Genomic DNA, 14,449 nt, shown 5'->3' on the forward strand with positions numbered 1-14,449 from the left:
GATTCTTAAAATGTACATATATATATCTGCAAGTGACTTGTGAACATTACAAATGGCATCCAAGTCAGATATAAACAGTTGCTTTGTGCTGTTTGTAATTAAGTTTGTATCAAGCAAAAATCAGAGAATGATAGAATTGTTTAGGTTGGAAAAGACCTTTAAGATCATCCAGTCCAACCACTAACCTAGCACTGCCAAGCCCACCACTAAACCATGTCCCCAAGCATCACATCTACAAGACTTTTAAATACCTCCAAGGATGGTGGCTCAACCACTTCCCTGGGCAGCCTGTTCCAATGCTTGACAACCCCTTCGGTGAAGAAATTTTTCCTAATATCCAATCTAAACCTCCCCTGGCGCAACTTGGGGCCATTTCTCCTCATCCTATCACTACTTACTTGACAGGAGAGACCAGCACCCACCTCACTACAACCCCCCTTCAGGTAGTTGTAGAGAGTGATAAGGTCTCCCCTCAGCCTCTTCTCCAGGCTAGACAACCCCAGCTCCCTCAGCCGCTCCTCAGAGGACTTGTGCTCCAGGCCCCTCACCAACCTGGTTGCCCTTCTCTGGACACGCTCCAGCACCTCCATGTCTTTCCTGTAGTGAGGGGCCCAAAACTGAACACAGCACTCGAGGTGCAGCCTCACCAGTGCCCAGTACAGGGGAACACTCACCTCCCTGCTCCTGCTGGCCACACTATTTCTGATACAGGCCAGGATGCCGTTGGCCTTCTTGGCCACCTGGGCACACTGCTGGCTCATATTCAGCCAGCTGTCAACCAACACCCCCAGGTCCTTTTCCACCAGGCAGCTTTCCAGCCGCTCTTCCCCAAGCCTGTAGCACTGTATGGGGTTGCTGTGACCCAAGTGCAGGACCCGGCACTTGGCCTTGTTGAACTTCATACAATTGGCCTTGTCCCATCAATCCAGCCTGTCCAGATCCCTCTGCAGAGACTTCCTACCCTTGAGCAGATCAACACTCCCACCCAACTTGGTGTCATCCGCAAACTTACTGAGGGTGCACTTGATTCCCTCGTCCAGATCGTTGATAAAGATACTAAACAGAACTGACCCCAATACTGAGCCCTGGGGAACACTCTGCATTGCTGCTGACACATTAAGGATAAAAATCCTTAATGTGCTAATTGTAATTAGATGGACTTTACAATGTGGAGAAATGTGAAAACAATCCATTTGCAAACTTACAGTAAGTTTTATGGCCTTCTCTGGTGCTACTCCTAATAGCTGTGGTAACAGACCTGTAACATGGAAATAGAGAATTCATTGCACCAAGTAACTTGGTATTAACTAAACAAATCAACCAATATATATAGAGATCACCATCTAGAAATGGGCAATTTTTACAGCAATTCTGTGTTCTTATATTTAATGAGAATACTTAAACATTTCATTTTGAGGACAAACTTTGTGCTACCACTTCAAGTGCTATGACTGTCTATACCTGTTTGTTTCTTTAGCTTTTTTCAACGTGATATTAGCTCACTTTAACACTAATCCAGATTTGCCAACTACGTTTCAGTACTCTGTCCTAAACTAACATTTTCTGCATCTTCACACAAAAATTAAGACTATCTAATTAATTGTGTGAGATACATGACGCATCCACTTAAAAAATCATGAGAGCAGTACCTTTTTCTGGCAAAACCAATGACATTAGATAGCAGGACCCAAGAGGATAGGAATCAAAATAATGCAAAATATTCAAACATGCATGATTACATTCCTGACCTCTTTGCACAGCCAACGCACCAGTTCTTAAAACAAAGGAAGTTATGCTGCTTTCTTCCCAGGTATGGAATTTCCTAATTTATTTTGCTAGATGTGATACACTAGAGAACTGGAAGTGGGAATCTCTGACTGCTGGCTTCACTTGCCTGAAGTGAACGGTCGATATTTTGTAAACTTTTGGATGACACAACCTAAAAATATGCCAAGCTTACCAACTAAGCCTGGGGCTAGAACGGTGTTGCCAGCATTCATCAGCATAACAAAATTAGGACACTATTCAGAAATGTGAGAAAAATCACCCTGGCTACAGTTTCTGGTGCAGACCCCCTTTGTTTCAGTAGCTCAGGCAGCAACTTTGGATACTTTCTACAAAGCCTGACATTTTCACCTCTCCATGGTTTTATTTTCTGGGGAAAAAGACAACAATTAAGGTTCCGCATCTAAGAGCTAACTTGCCAAAAAGCATTTCCCAAAGAGCTAAACATCAGAATAACAAAGAGAAAGATGTATGTGCACTGGATTAGTGTATTTTTCCATCCTGCTACCATCCATCGGCTTTACTGGTTACTACTGATGCTCTTAATAAGGAAATGACATTGGAGAATAGCACCATTTGGGGTAGCAGGAGGGCCAGCCATATTTATATACTAATGCCTTTAAAATTTTGCACCTGTATTAGCATTTTTGTTTTTCAAGTGTCAAAAAAAGTAATTGCATATATATTTGACGTACATACACACCTAACATTTACCCAAAACAATTATGTTGAATTATGATCATATGGCTGAATATTCAAACAAAGAATACGATAACGCTAAGTTCATATGCAGTTGCTCAAAAGAAGAGATTCTGCAGAGTAAGATAAATTTCAAAATTTGAATTTCTTAAACAGTTTTAGTTGCACGGGTGACTTGAATCCAGACTTCAATGAAAAACCATTGAGACAGTCAGAATTGTGTAATTAAATACTACATTTTCTACAGCACTATGAAGAAAACACAAGGATATACAATGAATAGGATTTTTTTCAGTTTTAGCCTTATACAGACAAAATTATCTTTATAACTGCTATGATATTCACATCTTGCTATAGGACGTGTGGCTTTGCATAGACATTATGGCTAATGAACTTTCTATCTTCGGAGATTAAAAAACATTCCATTTACTTTACAAGCACAGTACCTGATCCTAAATCTAATCCAGTAGAATTAGAGCAGGTCTGTAAGCAGATATGTAATTCCAAAAGAACCTGGAGATCACTAATTTTAAAATCACATATACATATATTACTACACCTAAGCTAAATATAACATGACTTTGAAGTTATATCATATCATATGAACTACAGAAAAAGACATTCTAAAATATCAAGGTATAAAATTATAAAAATAGTCCAGTTGGGAGATGTGTATGAACCTCCAGTTTTAGAAGCAACATAAGCAGGACAAATCAAATTCATTTTCACTAGACTGATCTGAAGATGGCCTTTTTACCATTTTTCAGCTCCTAAGACTTTGCATTTGTAAAGGCACTTGTAAAAATGGAGAAAAACATGTTTATCTTGGCACAAGTGGGTTTTTTTTCCATCTGGTCCATTCCTTTTGCACTCAAATCTGAATGGGACTGTTACAACTCAAAACTTTCCATAAAACTTCAATATAAAAGAGAAAGATTAAAAAGAACAGGTAGAAGTTATCAAAAAAAAAAAAAAATCCCACCAACAAAAAAAACCCAAAGACCTAACTGAACAGCCAAAAACCCAGGGCATTATTTTCTTTTTGTCTCTCTACTTCACACACAATTTTAGAGTATAAAAGTGCTTTTTAAGTTTAATTACAGATAATGCCATGCATGTTTACTGCAAGATAGCATACAGTATTCTAAAAAAGGCAGCATTAATTTTAATACTATATTTTATAGCCTTGCCAGATACCACCTCGGCCTTAGGAAGGTAGAGGGACTCTTCATTTCCTCTCATACCTATGTAATAAAGCTATCTGTAAGTAGTACCTATGCATTCTATATGTTATGACCATCAAAACTAAATTCTCTTTTCTTTACTGTTTTGATGAGAGCCCTGAAACACTGTTGAAAGATTTCTGAACGTGATAAAGATGGTAAGTTTTGGAAGAAAGCAAGCACATCAAGGGACACATATGAAGATGTCATTTTTCTGTTGGGGTTATCCTGACCCGCTGGGAATTTTTCAGTGTTACTATGCATTAGCAGATCAGCAACATGACACATACACAGATGTAGGACAGTCTTAGAAATGTCTGACAGCGTCTTAAAAATGTATGCCTCTTATAACATCAGAGAATAACTTTTTGCACATAGGCAGCCTACTAGTATAGTATGTAGCAAACATTACTCAACACATTTTTATATATCCAAGGCTTTTTAGTAGCAATTACCATGTACCACTTCATATCTGACACACTGTCGTAGTAGGACTCTATGGGCAGGTGAAGGTATATGCGAGAGAAAGCACCAAGAGCTACAGTCAGTTTGCGACATCATACAGGTTACTTTTTGAAAGCTGTCTTAAATACATTGTGAATATACATGCAATAGCTCGTCCAGCCCAGCTGTAGTGATGGCATCCAGTAAAAGAAAAAAAAAAAATCTTACTTGGCCAAAGTATTTTTTCAGACATCTAAAAGTGAAACTTCAGTTTCCCACTGTGTAATGGATGTGACTTTCCCTTCATAGTAGAAAAAAACACTGGCTGAAGGAGTTGTTGCTCCGTCTAGGTAAAATATTTGAAATCATTTGGACATCTGACAGAAAGGCAGTACAGAATACTGCCAATTTTTTCTATTACAGGATTCACACAAGAAATCGGACAATTAATCACCAGTTGCCATTCAAGCAGAGCTCCCTCAGACTAGAAATGGGGCGTTTCTTGAAGATTTTGTGCTTCGACAGAACTTTGGGTAGGAGTAGGCTTGTACTTGCATTCTAAAAAAATTGTACTTCAATGCATACTTCTGGAGGAAAGCTTCTGCCATGGTCTTGTATCATTAGCATGGGAGTCCAACAGTAATAATGAAGCTGGATGATGAATGAATGATTAAAATCTAAGATTAGAGGGCATCTGGAGTCACTACAGTGCTAGAAGCACCATCAGAAGAAATAAAACTAACAAGTTCCTTAACAGTTAATGATCACTGATGACAGAGTCTTCTGCAGCATTTCCTGTCTTTTTCATCCTCTAGGAGAAGCAGCATTAACAGCATGGCTACTGAACATTTTCATGAGCTACATATTATCTCTGGTACTTAAATTTCCCATAAAATTTCTATCAAGTATAGGTGAAATAACCTCTACTAAATGCACTCCTTAAGACTGTGAAACATTCTGTGACTCATCAGGTGGACTTCTAATTAAAATAATCTTAAGAAATATAGGTGACCTTATCTGTTGGAAAAGATGTTGACAAATTGCAGCTTCCAAAATTTTCTTATATTTGCAAATACATAAATACCTGTGAGTTTCTAAATATGTATTTCAGGGATAAATGTAGTCACAACAGTAAATTATAGGTACATGAGATGAGTATTCTTTTCAGCCATGCTGAGAAAGCAACAGATGAAAAATGTATCTCAGATGTACAGTCTTAAAAAGCCCGAATCTAACAACACAGCATTCAAATAATGCATATTATTAAGATTCTACAGAGGTTTGTATCATGTTTGGAGGGTTTTTTTGAATCAAAGTATCTTCTCAGTGAAAATACTGATTATCCTTAGAATCAAATTGACATTAAACAAAATTTAGTGCTCTCTTTATATCCACAAGATGGTGTAATTTATCCTTATCTGAGATGGTGGTTTAGAATATGGTGGTTTTGCCCTTTTCAAGTTTGGAATAAAATAATGATACAAAAAAGAAAAATCAGTTCACTTTATTGGATGGAAATATGTGCCTTGTATTAAAAATACCATCTGAAATGGCTGAGTTCAGAGTAAGGTTTATAATTCCTGTTTGCTTTCTTGCAGTGCGTCATGACAAAGAGACCACTGCTCCAAATGCTTCCATTATAATTTTTTTAAAAGGTTTTGCATCACTATTCAGCTAAGCAGGAGAAGTCTACCAATGACTACTCCCTCCTCCTCTGGGGAAAACACCCCGCATTTACTGAACTCTGAATGCACCACAGTGTAAGAAAGAATTCCACTTACTGATGAACAGCAAAAAGTAATGTACTCTAGTTTGTCTTACCCAGTGTAGTATTTAAGACCAGAACAAGTTGATTCTTGTTATAAGTTTACTGCATTAAATTGGGTCAATATACTAAACTATAAAACGTTAATTTCAAATTTTCTTGTCCTCTCAAGCTTACCCAGAAACCTTCATTCTGCACTCAGTTGCTCAACTTTCTCCATCATCATCTCCTTAGACAGCAAGCAACAGTCCAAATTTACAGAACTGCACAGAGGAAGCTCCACATTTTCAAGGAGTTTTCTCTATTTGACTCTTTAAAAAAAGAAGTTAAATCAGGGTGCCCTTTAAGTAGAGGATCTGTAGAAATGCAGGTCTCAATTTGCCTCTGAAATGATGGTGTTCTTTGCCATCACATGATTTCTACTATATAATCCAGAATCAAGATTATTGCCCTGGGTTTAGAAGTTCAGCTCCACCAAATTGTCTGAGATTTCACTATTCAGTACTCCTTGGAAGACTGGAAAGTAGTGAAGGGGATGGAGAACAGAAGGACAAGCTATACTGATGAAGGTTCCTGAAGTTCCCCAATTTGGCAATGAAAAAATCACTCCAAAACCACGACAAGCAAATAGAGTTAATATGCATTTATGACATTACTGAGGGGTTTTTTTCCCCAGATGAAAAAATCACTGTGCTTCAGAGTTTCATTAAGACAGAAGCAGATAATACTGGAATTCTGCATATTTATTCTTTCAGGATCCTGGAAGGAAGAGACATATATTTGCAGGGAATACATTTTGTTCTTTAGCCAATAACTGGGACTTCTTATGATTCTGATTACTATAAATACTTACGAAATAGAAACCATGTCAATACTCTTTATTAAATTATTAGGCCTACTCAAAAAAATTGCCTCAAACAGTCAATAATAACAGTCTCTTCCCATCTCCAATTGTGCTGAAATAATTACAAAGTCTGTATATTGCAGAGGAGCTACTTAGCCAACATCCAGTAACTCAGGTCGTATGTTAAAGAGTGCACATTATCACACCACTTAGTTTTAATGTAGTTTCACACATCTTCTTATAAACTGTTACTTTTTTTTCAGGTGCATATAGCTTTCCCAGATCATAACAGTAATTTACTGAAATCCTCCATTCTTCATTCCTGACTCAACTGCTTTTAGCGATTAGTTTCTGTCATTACAATATTCTTATTTTCAAAAGTTAACAAAAGTTTCTAAGCAAGTCAGCTAAAGATGAAATAAGTAATGCAAGTTTCAAATCCTCCCCAATGACTACGGCAGAGGGGGATAACAGATCTCAATAATTGGGATACCAGAAATATAATTTGCTTTATCTTTATGACAGAGAACTGCAGTCTCATGCAGTAGTTTATGATTCTTTGACTACTTCTGCGTTACCTGAACTTACACCATTGATGCCAGAACTGGGACAAGGACAAAATAAAAAAGTGCCACCATCTAACTCCAGGCACTTACCTAAAATACCCAAAGTGAGGATGATTTACATCCTAAACAGAGCAAATGAGCTTTTGGAGCTTTCTCCATTGACTACAAAGGGAGCTTGGAACAGCTAACTTCATAACTTGCATGTGTTGATTACATATATAAAGCTAAGCGGCTTGAAACCCAGCTAACCTCTCTGGCTGACTCAACAATCACAAACTAAGGAGAGGCATACATAAAACCTGATAAAGATGACTATTCCCAATGATTAGTGAAGCACATGCAACTGGTTCAGAGAGACCTTTTTGTCACAAAAGATATCACAAGAAGAGATCTGGTTAATAACAAGGTACCACATTTACTCTATGTTTTTATGTTTTTAAACAGAAAGAAAACAGATAAGAAAGAACACAAACAAAAAACCAAAACCAGATGATCTAACTTCTTATCAAACAGGACAAAACATTCTTGGTATTAAGGACTGCTAAGGAAATAAAAACTTGACTAACAGTATACTTTTGCTGTAGGAAATTGCTATTGTTGCCCTATTGCAGGTGAGGAAGGAAGGGACAGAGAGTTCCTAGAATGTTCTCATTACAGTGAGGTTTTAATTATCAAGAAGTTTGCAAACACTTCATCTATAACAGAGTAGAAGCAAAAGCACAAACCAGGCAAAAATTGAAGTCTCAACAAAAAAGGCTTAAAAATCCAGAGGTCTACTGAACTTTTATTAGTATCTTATCATTAGTATATACCACCTTTTAAACTTACCTCTATAAAGCCCAAAGAAACCTTCGTAACGTAGCACTTTCTTGAAGCAATCAAAGCTGTTTTTATACATAAGTTCTCCCACAAAAGAGCCTGTAGAGCGCTGGTTTTGCATTCGAGTTTTTACCAAATCAATTGGGTAGACTGCAGTGGCTCCAACAGCTGCAAATAAAAATCAAGCTATAAGAAAACATGATTTTGCATTTGCCGTGTTTGACTGCCACGGTCATCTTCCACATTTACATCTCAAGTATCACTTGTATCTTTTTTCCTCCACTATATATTCTGGATACATTAAACTACCTCCTAGTTTTAACCAAAAGCACTTCCTGGCCCTACATCACTATTATCTGATTCTTCTGAAACTGGTTTGGTCACAAATGAAATAGCAACACCATCTGCAAACTCCAATGGCTCGTAAATTCCAAAACTCTTGTAGACCAGATGACCCTCTCCCCTTCAAACTTATAGACATCCCATCCCTTAGACACGGCTCCAAGGGAAAGACTGAGAAGCCTTCCACACTTAAATGAAAGGCAGAAAGGGAAGAAGGGCAGGAGAAGAAAAAACCCAAACAGTGAAGATGAATATTCTTTTGCTCAGCCATGACTAACCTCCAGCAACCGAACCAAGGGCAAATCTGTATGCCGATTCTGCAATCTGGATGAGAATAGGTCGAGACACATCACCTGAAGCTTTCTGTTGAGACAGGATTTAAAAGGAACGACAAGAAAAATAATCAGAACATCGTATTTCATGAGAGAACATCTCATGATCAGACAGAGATAAATATACAGATACCTGGAAAAAATCCCACAATAAACTGGAGATTTTGTTTTCAATTATTATTTCTTTTCCACTGATTTCTAAGTGCCGTATAATGTAGCCTCTTCAGATTGGAATAGCAAAGAAAGACTGATACTACAACAAAATTATACAACTCCAAAATCAATGGTCTAAACGTGCATATGAGAGCACACATATTGCATCGCAAGTCATTAATTTTCTACAGCTAAAAGCAACTCCAGTTTGGAATTTCATTCTACTGTTGCCAAAACCAGGTATACCTGTTACTTCTCAGGCCATCAACTATGCAAGCATTGTTCATACATATTAGCCAAAGGAAAATAAGGTTTCATAAAGCAAAACTTAATTTTGCTCACAGTCTATGAGTGCTAGATTCAACCCAATGAAAAGTAAATTGCAGAAGTGCTCCAGATTTAAAATTTTTATCTAATGAAAGAAAAGAATTAGGAAAACAGAAGTTCTGCAGGGGCATTAAGCCTTCCATACTTACTATCACTTTTTGTAATACTTTTTTTTTTAGGATACTACAAGTAAAAGTACAAAATAAAAATATGGATATATTTTTTCCTGAAAACGTGTTCAAGTTTTAGCTAATGTTCCAGTGTGCATGGAGTTGGCCAGAAAATAAATTGAAGTTATCAATATAGCTGAAAATCTTTTCAGTCTTAGCATCAAGCAGCTGACATTAAAGAGGAATTGAATGGAAAAATGAAAAGGTAGGACACATGCAGAAGAAATTGTAAGATTTAAGCAGGTTCATATATCCTAGCCTCTTAAAACAGCATAAATCATGCTAGCAAAGACAGTGGCCCCAAAGCAAAAATTGAAGAAGCTGCTACTTTCAGCACCTCATTTTTGGCTACATTTTACTGCCACCTATTGTAACTTACGTTACTTGATATTCAGTCCAATGCAAATGCTTTTAACTCCTTTAGAAGTCTTCTAGGAATAGATGGTGAGCTTTTGGGAGCCAACTCATTTGAATTCATCCCAGCATAGTCAACATTTAGTCACTGCTCAAACAAACATAAAACCGCCACCCTAGATACTGTCTTGGAGTGGTGGTGGGGGTGTTCACATGTAGGGGAGGGAGGAGAAGAAGAAAGAGAAGCGAGAGATGCATGTGTACACACACACACACACACAGACACACACACAGAGGCCTGGCTTATGGCCTGGTAGTCCTAAAAATGTAGCCTGCATCAACTCATTGTGGTCAAACTGGCGTCTCCGCACAGACCCAGAGCAGGAAAAAAAAAACCAGCAAAAAAACCCTTAGTCTCACAAGACACAAAGTTAAGACTGCCTCAAAATAGAGACAGAGAAAGAGAGAAACAGAAACAGAGGGTTAGTTTTAAATCTATTTGTACAGAAACTCGTGTCAATGAAAATATAAGATATGCTAAAATAATATGAAAACTAAAAGGTCAACAGGTTTGACATTTGAACAACATTCCTTTTTTTTTTTTTTTTTTTTGCCTCAAAGACAACAGAAGTTCATTTGCTGTTATACCATCGAAAGCCTTTAGTTTTTGGAAATGCAGAGAATATTAATGCTTTTACTGAAACTGTAATGGTAGACTACACAATCTCTCCTATTTTGATATTCAGCAGAGCTTAAGGCAAAGTAGAGAACACTCTGAAGCCAGGAACTTGCGTGTGTGTTCAGAACAAGGGCTGCCATTTAATAGGCTAGATGCTGAATTTGCTATCCATATTCGAAGCAGGAAGTCTTCTTTCCTCATTAAAAAGAACAGAGAGCAACAGAATCACAAAACATAAACACCTTAATTAGGTATACACCTAATATTTACTGAATGGCTGGGTGACACTCATATACATTTTATCTTTCCAAAGTAAATTGCATTTAACCTGTCCAAATGCAGCCCAAGAGAAAGGGGCGCAGAGAAGAGATGGAGAGTACGTGACACAGGTTAAAAATAAATTCTAACAAGAAGGTATTCCTCACAGATATTACAGAACACAAGAAAAAAGCAACGTAGCCGACAACACAGAAGGAGGTTGGCTATCTATTCACCTGGCACTGGAAACAGATAATAGCATCATACTGGCTTCTGTTCTTACCTGCCTCTGAGCCTCAGCCAGGTTGTAAGGCAACGTCCCTTCCTCCAGAGGAGCAATTCTTTCAATATCAGCTAACGTCATGCGTCTGAGGAAATTAATTCAGCTTAGCATTTGCTTAGAGATGGTTTTCAAATCACAAGAAGTTACTTGCATGTGACCACTACTACACAATCCTGTTCCCCAACACCACCTCCCACTCCTTCCAAGGAGAGAGGAGGAAAGGAAAGAGAGGAGGACAGATAATTCTCCACTTACCCCCGTGGCTCATATAGATCTGCTAACTGAAACAAGATGTCAACTTCCATGGGTGTAACCTGACCAAATTTCTGAGCTGCCAGAACAAACTCCTCTGCAGCAGAATAAAAATACAGAAAAGAAAAACTAATCAAACTAGAACAAATAATCCAGAGCACCCCAGAGCTGCTTTACATTTTAGTATTAAGTAGAAGATGCTGGTGGGGGAGGGAGCAGGGGAACAAAAGTGACCCACCACAAAAGTGTTTCTGCCACTATGTAAATGTATGTTTTAAATAGTCTATCCTTCATGCAAGTAAGTACAACTCTCTGGTCTTAAAGCTTAGCACTATCAGCAGGATTTAGGATATCTGACATACGGTATCAATCAGTTGCCAGTCAGAGGGAAAAAAAATAAAATAAAAAGCAAACAGAAAAAAAACTCAGGAGTCAAGAGATGTGGAACTTTTCATGCATAGTCCCAGTAGGCCACATTAATGAAACTTTGGCATTGCACAGGGAATTCTCTATAAAAGTGGTTAGATATAGCAGATAACATCTTGTTCCAAGCTTGTAGATCAGCTTACTGTGTCGCCAATACAAGTTTATGGAATTCTTCAACTACCCTTGAAGGTCACTTTAATAGGCTGCCAATTTGGCAGGAGTCCTAGGAAGTTTTTTAAACTTTTAAATATCTTTACATACTTTCCTCACCCTGCCCCCACCACCAGTTTACTAGGACCTTTTTCTGATTGAAACAAAATGAAAAACCTGGAGGGTGGACTCCAACAGGAGTGTACAAAACTGAGTGGCGTACCAAGGAATGCTAACGAGGCAGGCTTTCTCCCCCTCCCATTGATTTAAAAGCATACAGATGAGGTCTTTCCCTCCACCCGCCCCAACCAAACACCCAAGGAAACTTCCAGACTGCAAACATTTCTACCAACCCTTAGTGACTTCCACATCTTTTCTATTTCCAGCCAGAGTACTGTAGATCTTTCTAATGAGCTCCATGTTGTTAAGGAGAGAATTAAATCCATTAAAATAGGAAAAGCTGACCTGATGGGAAGTGGTACCTCCAGCAGCCTAGAGTAGAGACAGTAAAAGAAGAAAAGAGTAAGGACACTGTTACAAGACTAAGAAAAATCTTGAAATGAAGGTTTTCAAACAATGTTATTTTACAAGAGCGACAGTAGCACAGGCTTGCTTTTTAAAAAAACATGCAAAATAAAGAAAACTATGAAAGATTCTTATGTTACTGAAACTAATCACGACCAGAATGTAAAACTCTCCCCACCCTACAAACCTAAACAAATACATATGCAGGATTATAGCAACATAACCAGTAGTAATTTACAAAGTTCAAGTTTCAGTACTGCTTCACTTGGAAATGTTTCATAAGTTGGCTTATTTCTAGTAATGAGGAAATCTCCTTCTACATGTAAAGTATATTACTATACAGAAAATTTCAACAAAATCAAAACATATTCTGAAAAAGGTCAACTGAAACATTTAAATTCACAGGCATTTCAAGTCATGGAAAACCAGCAGTAAGCTCTCAGGCTTGTATCAGGCAAACAAAATGGGAACAATAAGGTTCAAACAGTTATTCATTCTCAAATGAGAACCGAGCCTAAAACTTTATTTTAAAGTGGTGTTGGGTCTGCACACAGAAAAATTATTGAATCAATTCCCTATTTAAAGGATAAGATTGGTGATCAAGCAAATTTCTGAAAACAATGCATATGCTTGCCAAAATTTAATTGATCTTGAGGAAGAATCAAAAATCTTATGTTTTATGAAAGAGTATATGCCCCAAGAAAGCTGGTAACAAGACTGGGGAGAGAATCAAGGGAGAAAGTATCAGATCTCATTGTCAGTCCCTAAGTCTTCTGGCTATGCTTTTTGCTGTATGCTTCTTCCAATATTCTGTCCAGAGTTTGCAGTTCTCATCACTTCACACACACCCTGGAATTCTCCCTTGCAAGTCAAAGCAGAACAGATTTCTTTAAACATGGATATGGCCAGACTTTGGATTACTTGGAAGGTGCTGTTACAAGTTCCCAAGATTAGAAACTGGTCAAAACCAAATGTAATTTTTTTTTTCTTCAGTGAAATTGCAGAATTGTAATATTTAATTTGGTTTATGCACTTCACACTGAAAAAAGTGTATACTCAAGTGTAACAACTATCAGTTAATATATATTGAACATCCTTGGGTGATTCCAGTTCATTCACTGTCCCAGGTACTTGGAAATTACACTCAGGAGCTTAGACCTGACATTACAAAACAAGTCCTTTGAGGATGACTTCCTAAGTGGGATGCTTTGACACAGTCTACTGTGATGGAATGACTGGAAATAGTCAGGCAAACTCTACATTTGTAGGCCATTACTAAGGTCCATATACCTGCTTTGCCTTTTGTCTCAGGAGACCAGGAACATTGAGGATACATATTCTGCAATGAGGGTTAACTTTCATATGTGTAGATAACAACTGCTAGACTTAAAAACATGCATCCATAAGCTGGACTACATGCCACATATAGTGGTTGAGGTACATAAAAAAGGAATCCCACATCTGTATCCCAGGTCTTTGCCAGTTGGGATACCAGAACTACTCACAGCTACTAGACACTCTTCTACAAATGGTGTCAGCATGTGTGGCCGGATAGTGACCATAATGTCCCTGAAGTCCATAGCTGTGACTCTTCCGGCCTGAGCATTGTCTCTCTGCACAAAAGCTTGTTTTGCATGTTCTAACTGTATCTCCTGAAAACACATTAAAAAAAAAAAAGTTAGGTTCAAAATCATCACCTTAATAGTTAGATTTTATATAATGCAATCCTACAAGATATCTTGTATTTAACAAAACACGACAACGTGCAATCTAATTTTCCTTGGATATTGGATGTGTAACTTTCAGGCTTTTCTATCAGTGACATATACGGTCTCTATCATTGAGCTCAATATCTAGGACAACCATCATGACTTCTCTGCTGTCTGGACATTAGGTCATGCAATTCATTTAACTGAGAAATGGAGGACACGTATCAACACACCAGTGCAGGTAATCTCCCACTCATGGAGATTAAAGTGTTCCATGATGTGCATTATCCAGTTTATTGCATGTGTCACAGCAGGTCAAAATACTTTCTGTAAAAGCGTTTGCT

The 14,449-nt window shown here is 37.8% G+C and overlaps 1 protein-coding gene across 2 annotated transcripts in view; it reads right to left on the bottom strand.

Annotated features, from left to right (window-relative positions):
• SLC25A13 (solute carrier family 25 member 13) overlaps positions 1-14,449 on the bottom strand; it is a 104,712-nt gene that overhangs the window by 31,845 nt on the left and 58,418 nt on the right. For both annotated transcript variants that reach the window (XM_075049618.1, XM_075049629.1), the window contains 7 exons: positions 13,902-14,048; positions 12,225-12,363; positions 11,299-11,392; positions 11,044-11,128; positions 8,766-8,850; positions 8,155-8,313; positions 1,206-1,258 (listed from right to left, as the gene is read on the bottom strand). In XM_075049618.1, the coding sequence (XP_074905719.1) occupies positions 1,206-1,258; positions 8,155-8,313; positions 8,766-8,850; positions 11,044-11,128; positions 11,299-11,392; positions 12,225-12,363; positions 13,902-14,048 (762 nt within the window). The remainder of the gene's footprint in view (positions 1-1,205; positions 1,259-8,154; positions 8,314-8,765; positions 8,851-11,043; positions 11,129-11,298; positions 11,393-12,224; positions 12,364-13,901; positions 14,049-14,449) is intronic.

This window comes from Buteo buteo, chromosome 2 (genome assembly GCF_964188355.1).
Source record: "Buteo buteo chromosome 2, bButBut1.hap1.1, whole genome shotgun sequence".
NCBI classification, from domain to species: domain Eukaryota; kingdom Metazoa; phylum Chordata; class Aves; order Accipitriformes; family Accipitridae; genus Buteo; species Buteo buteo.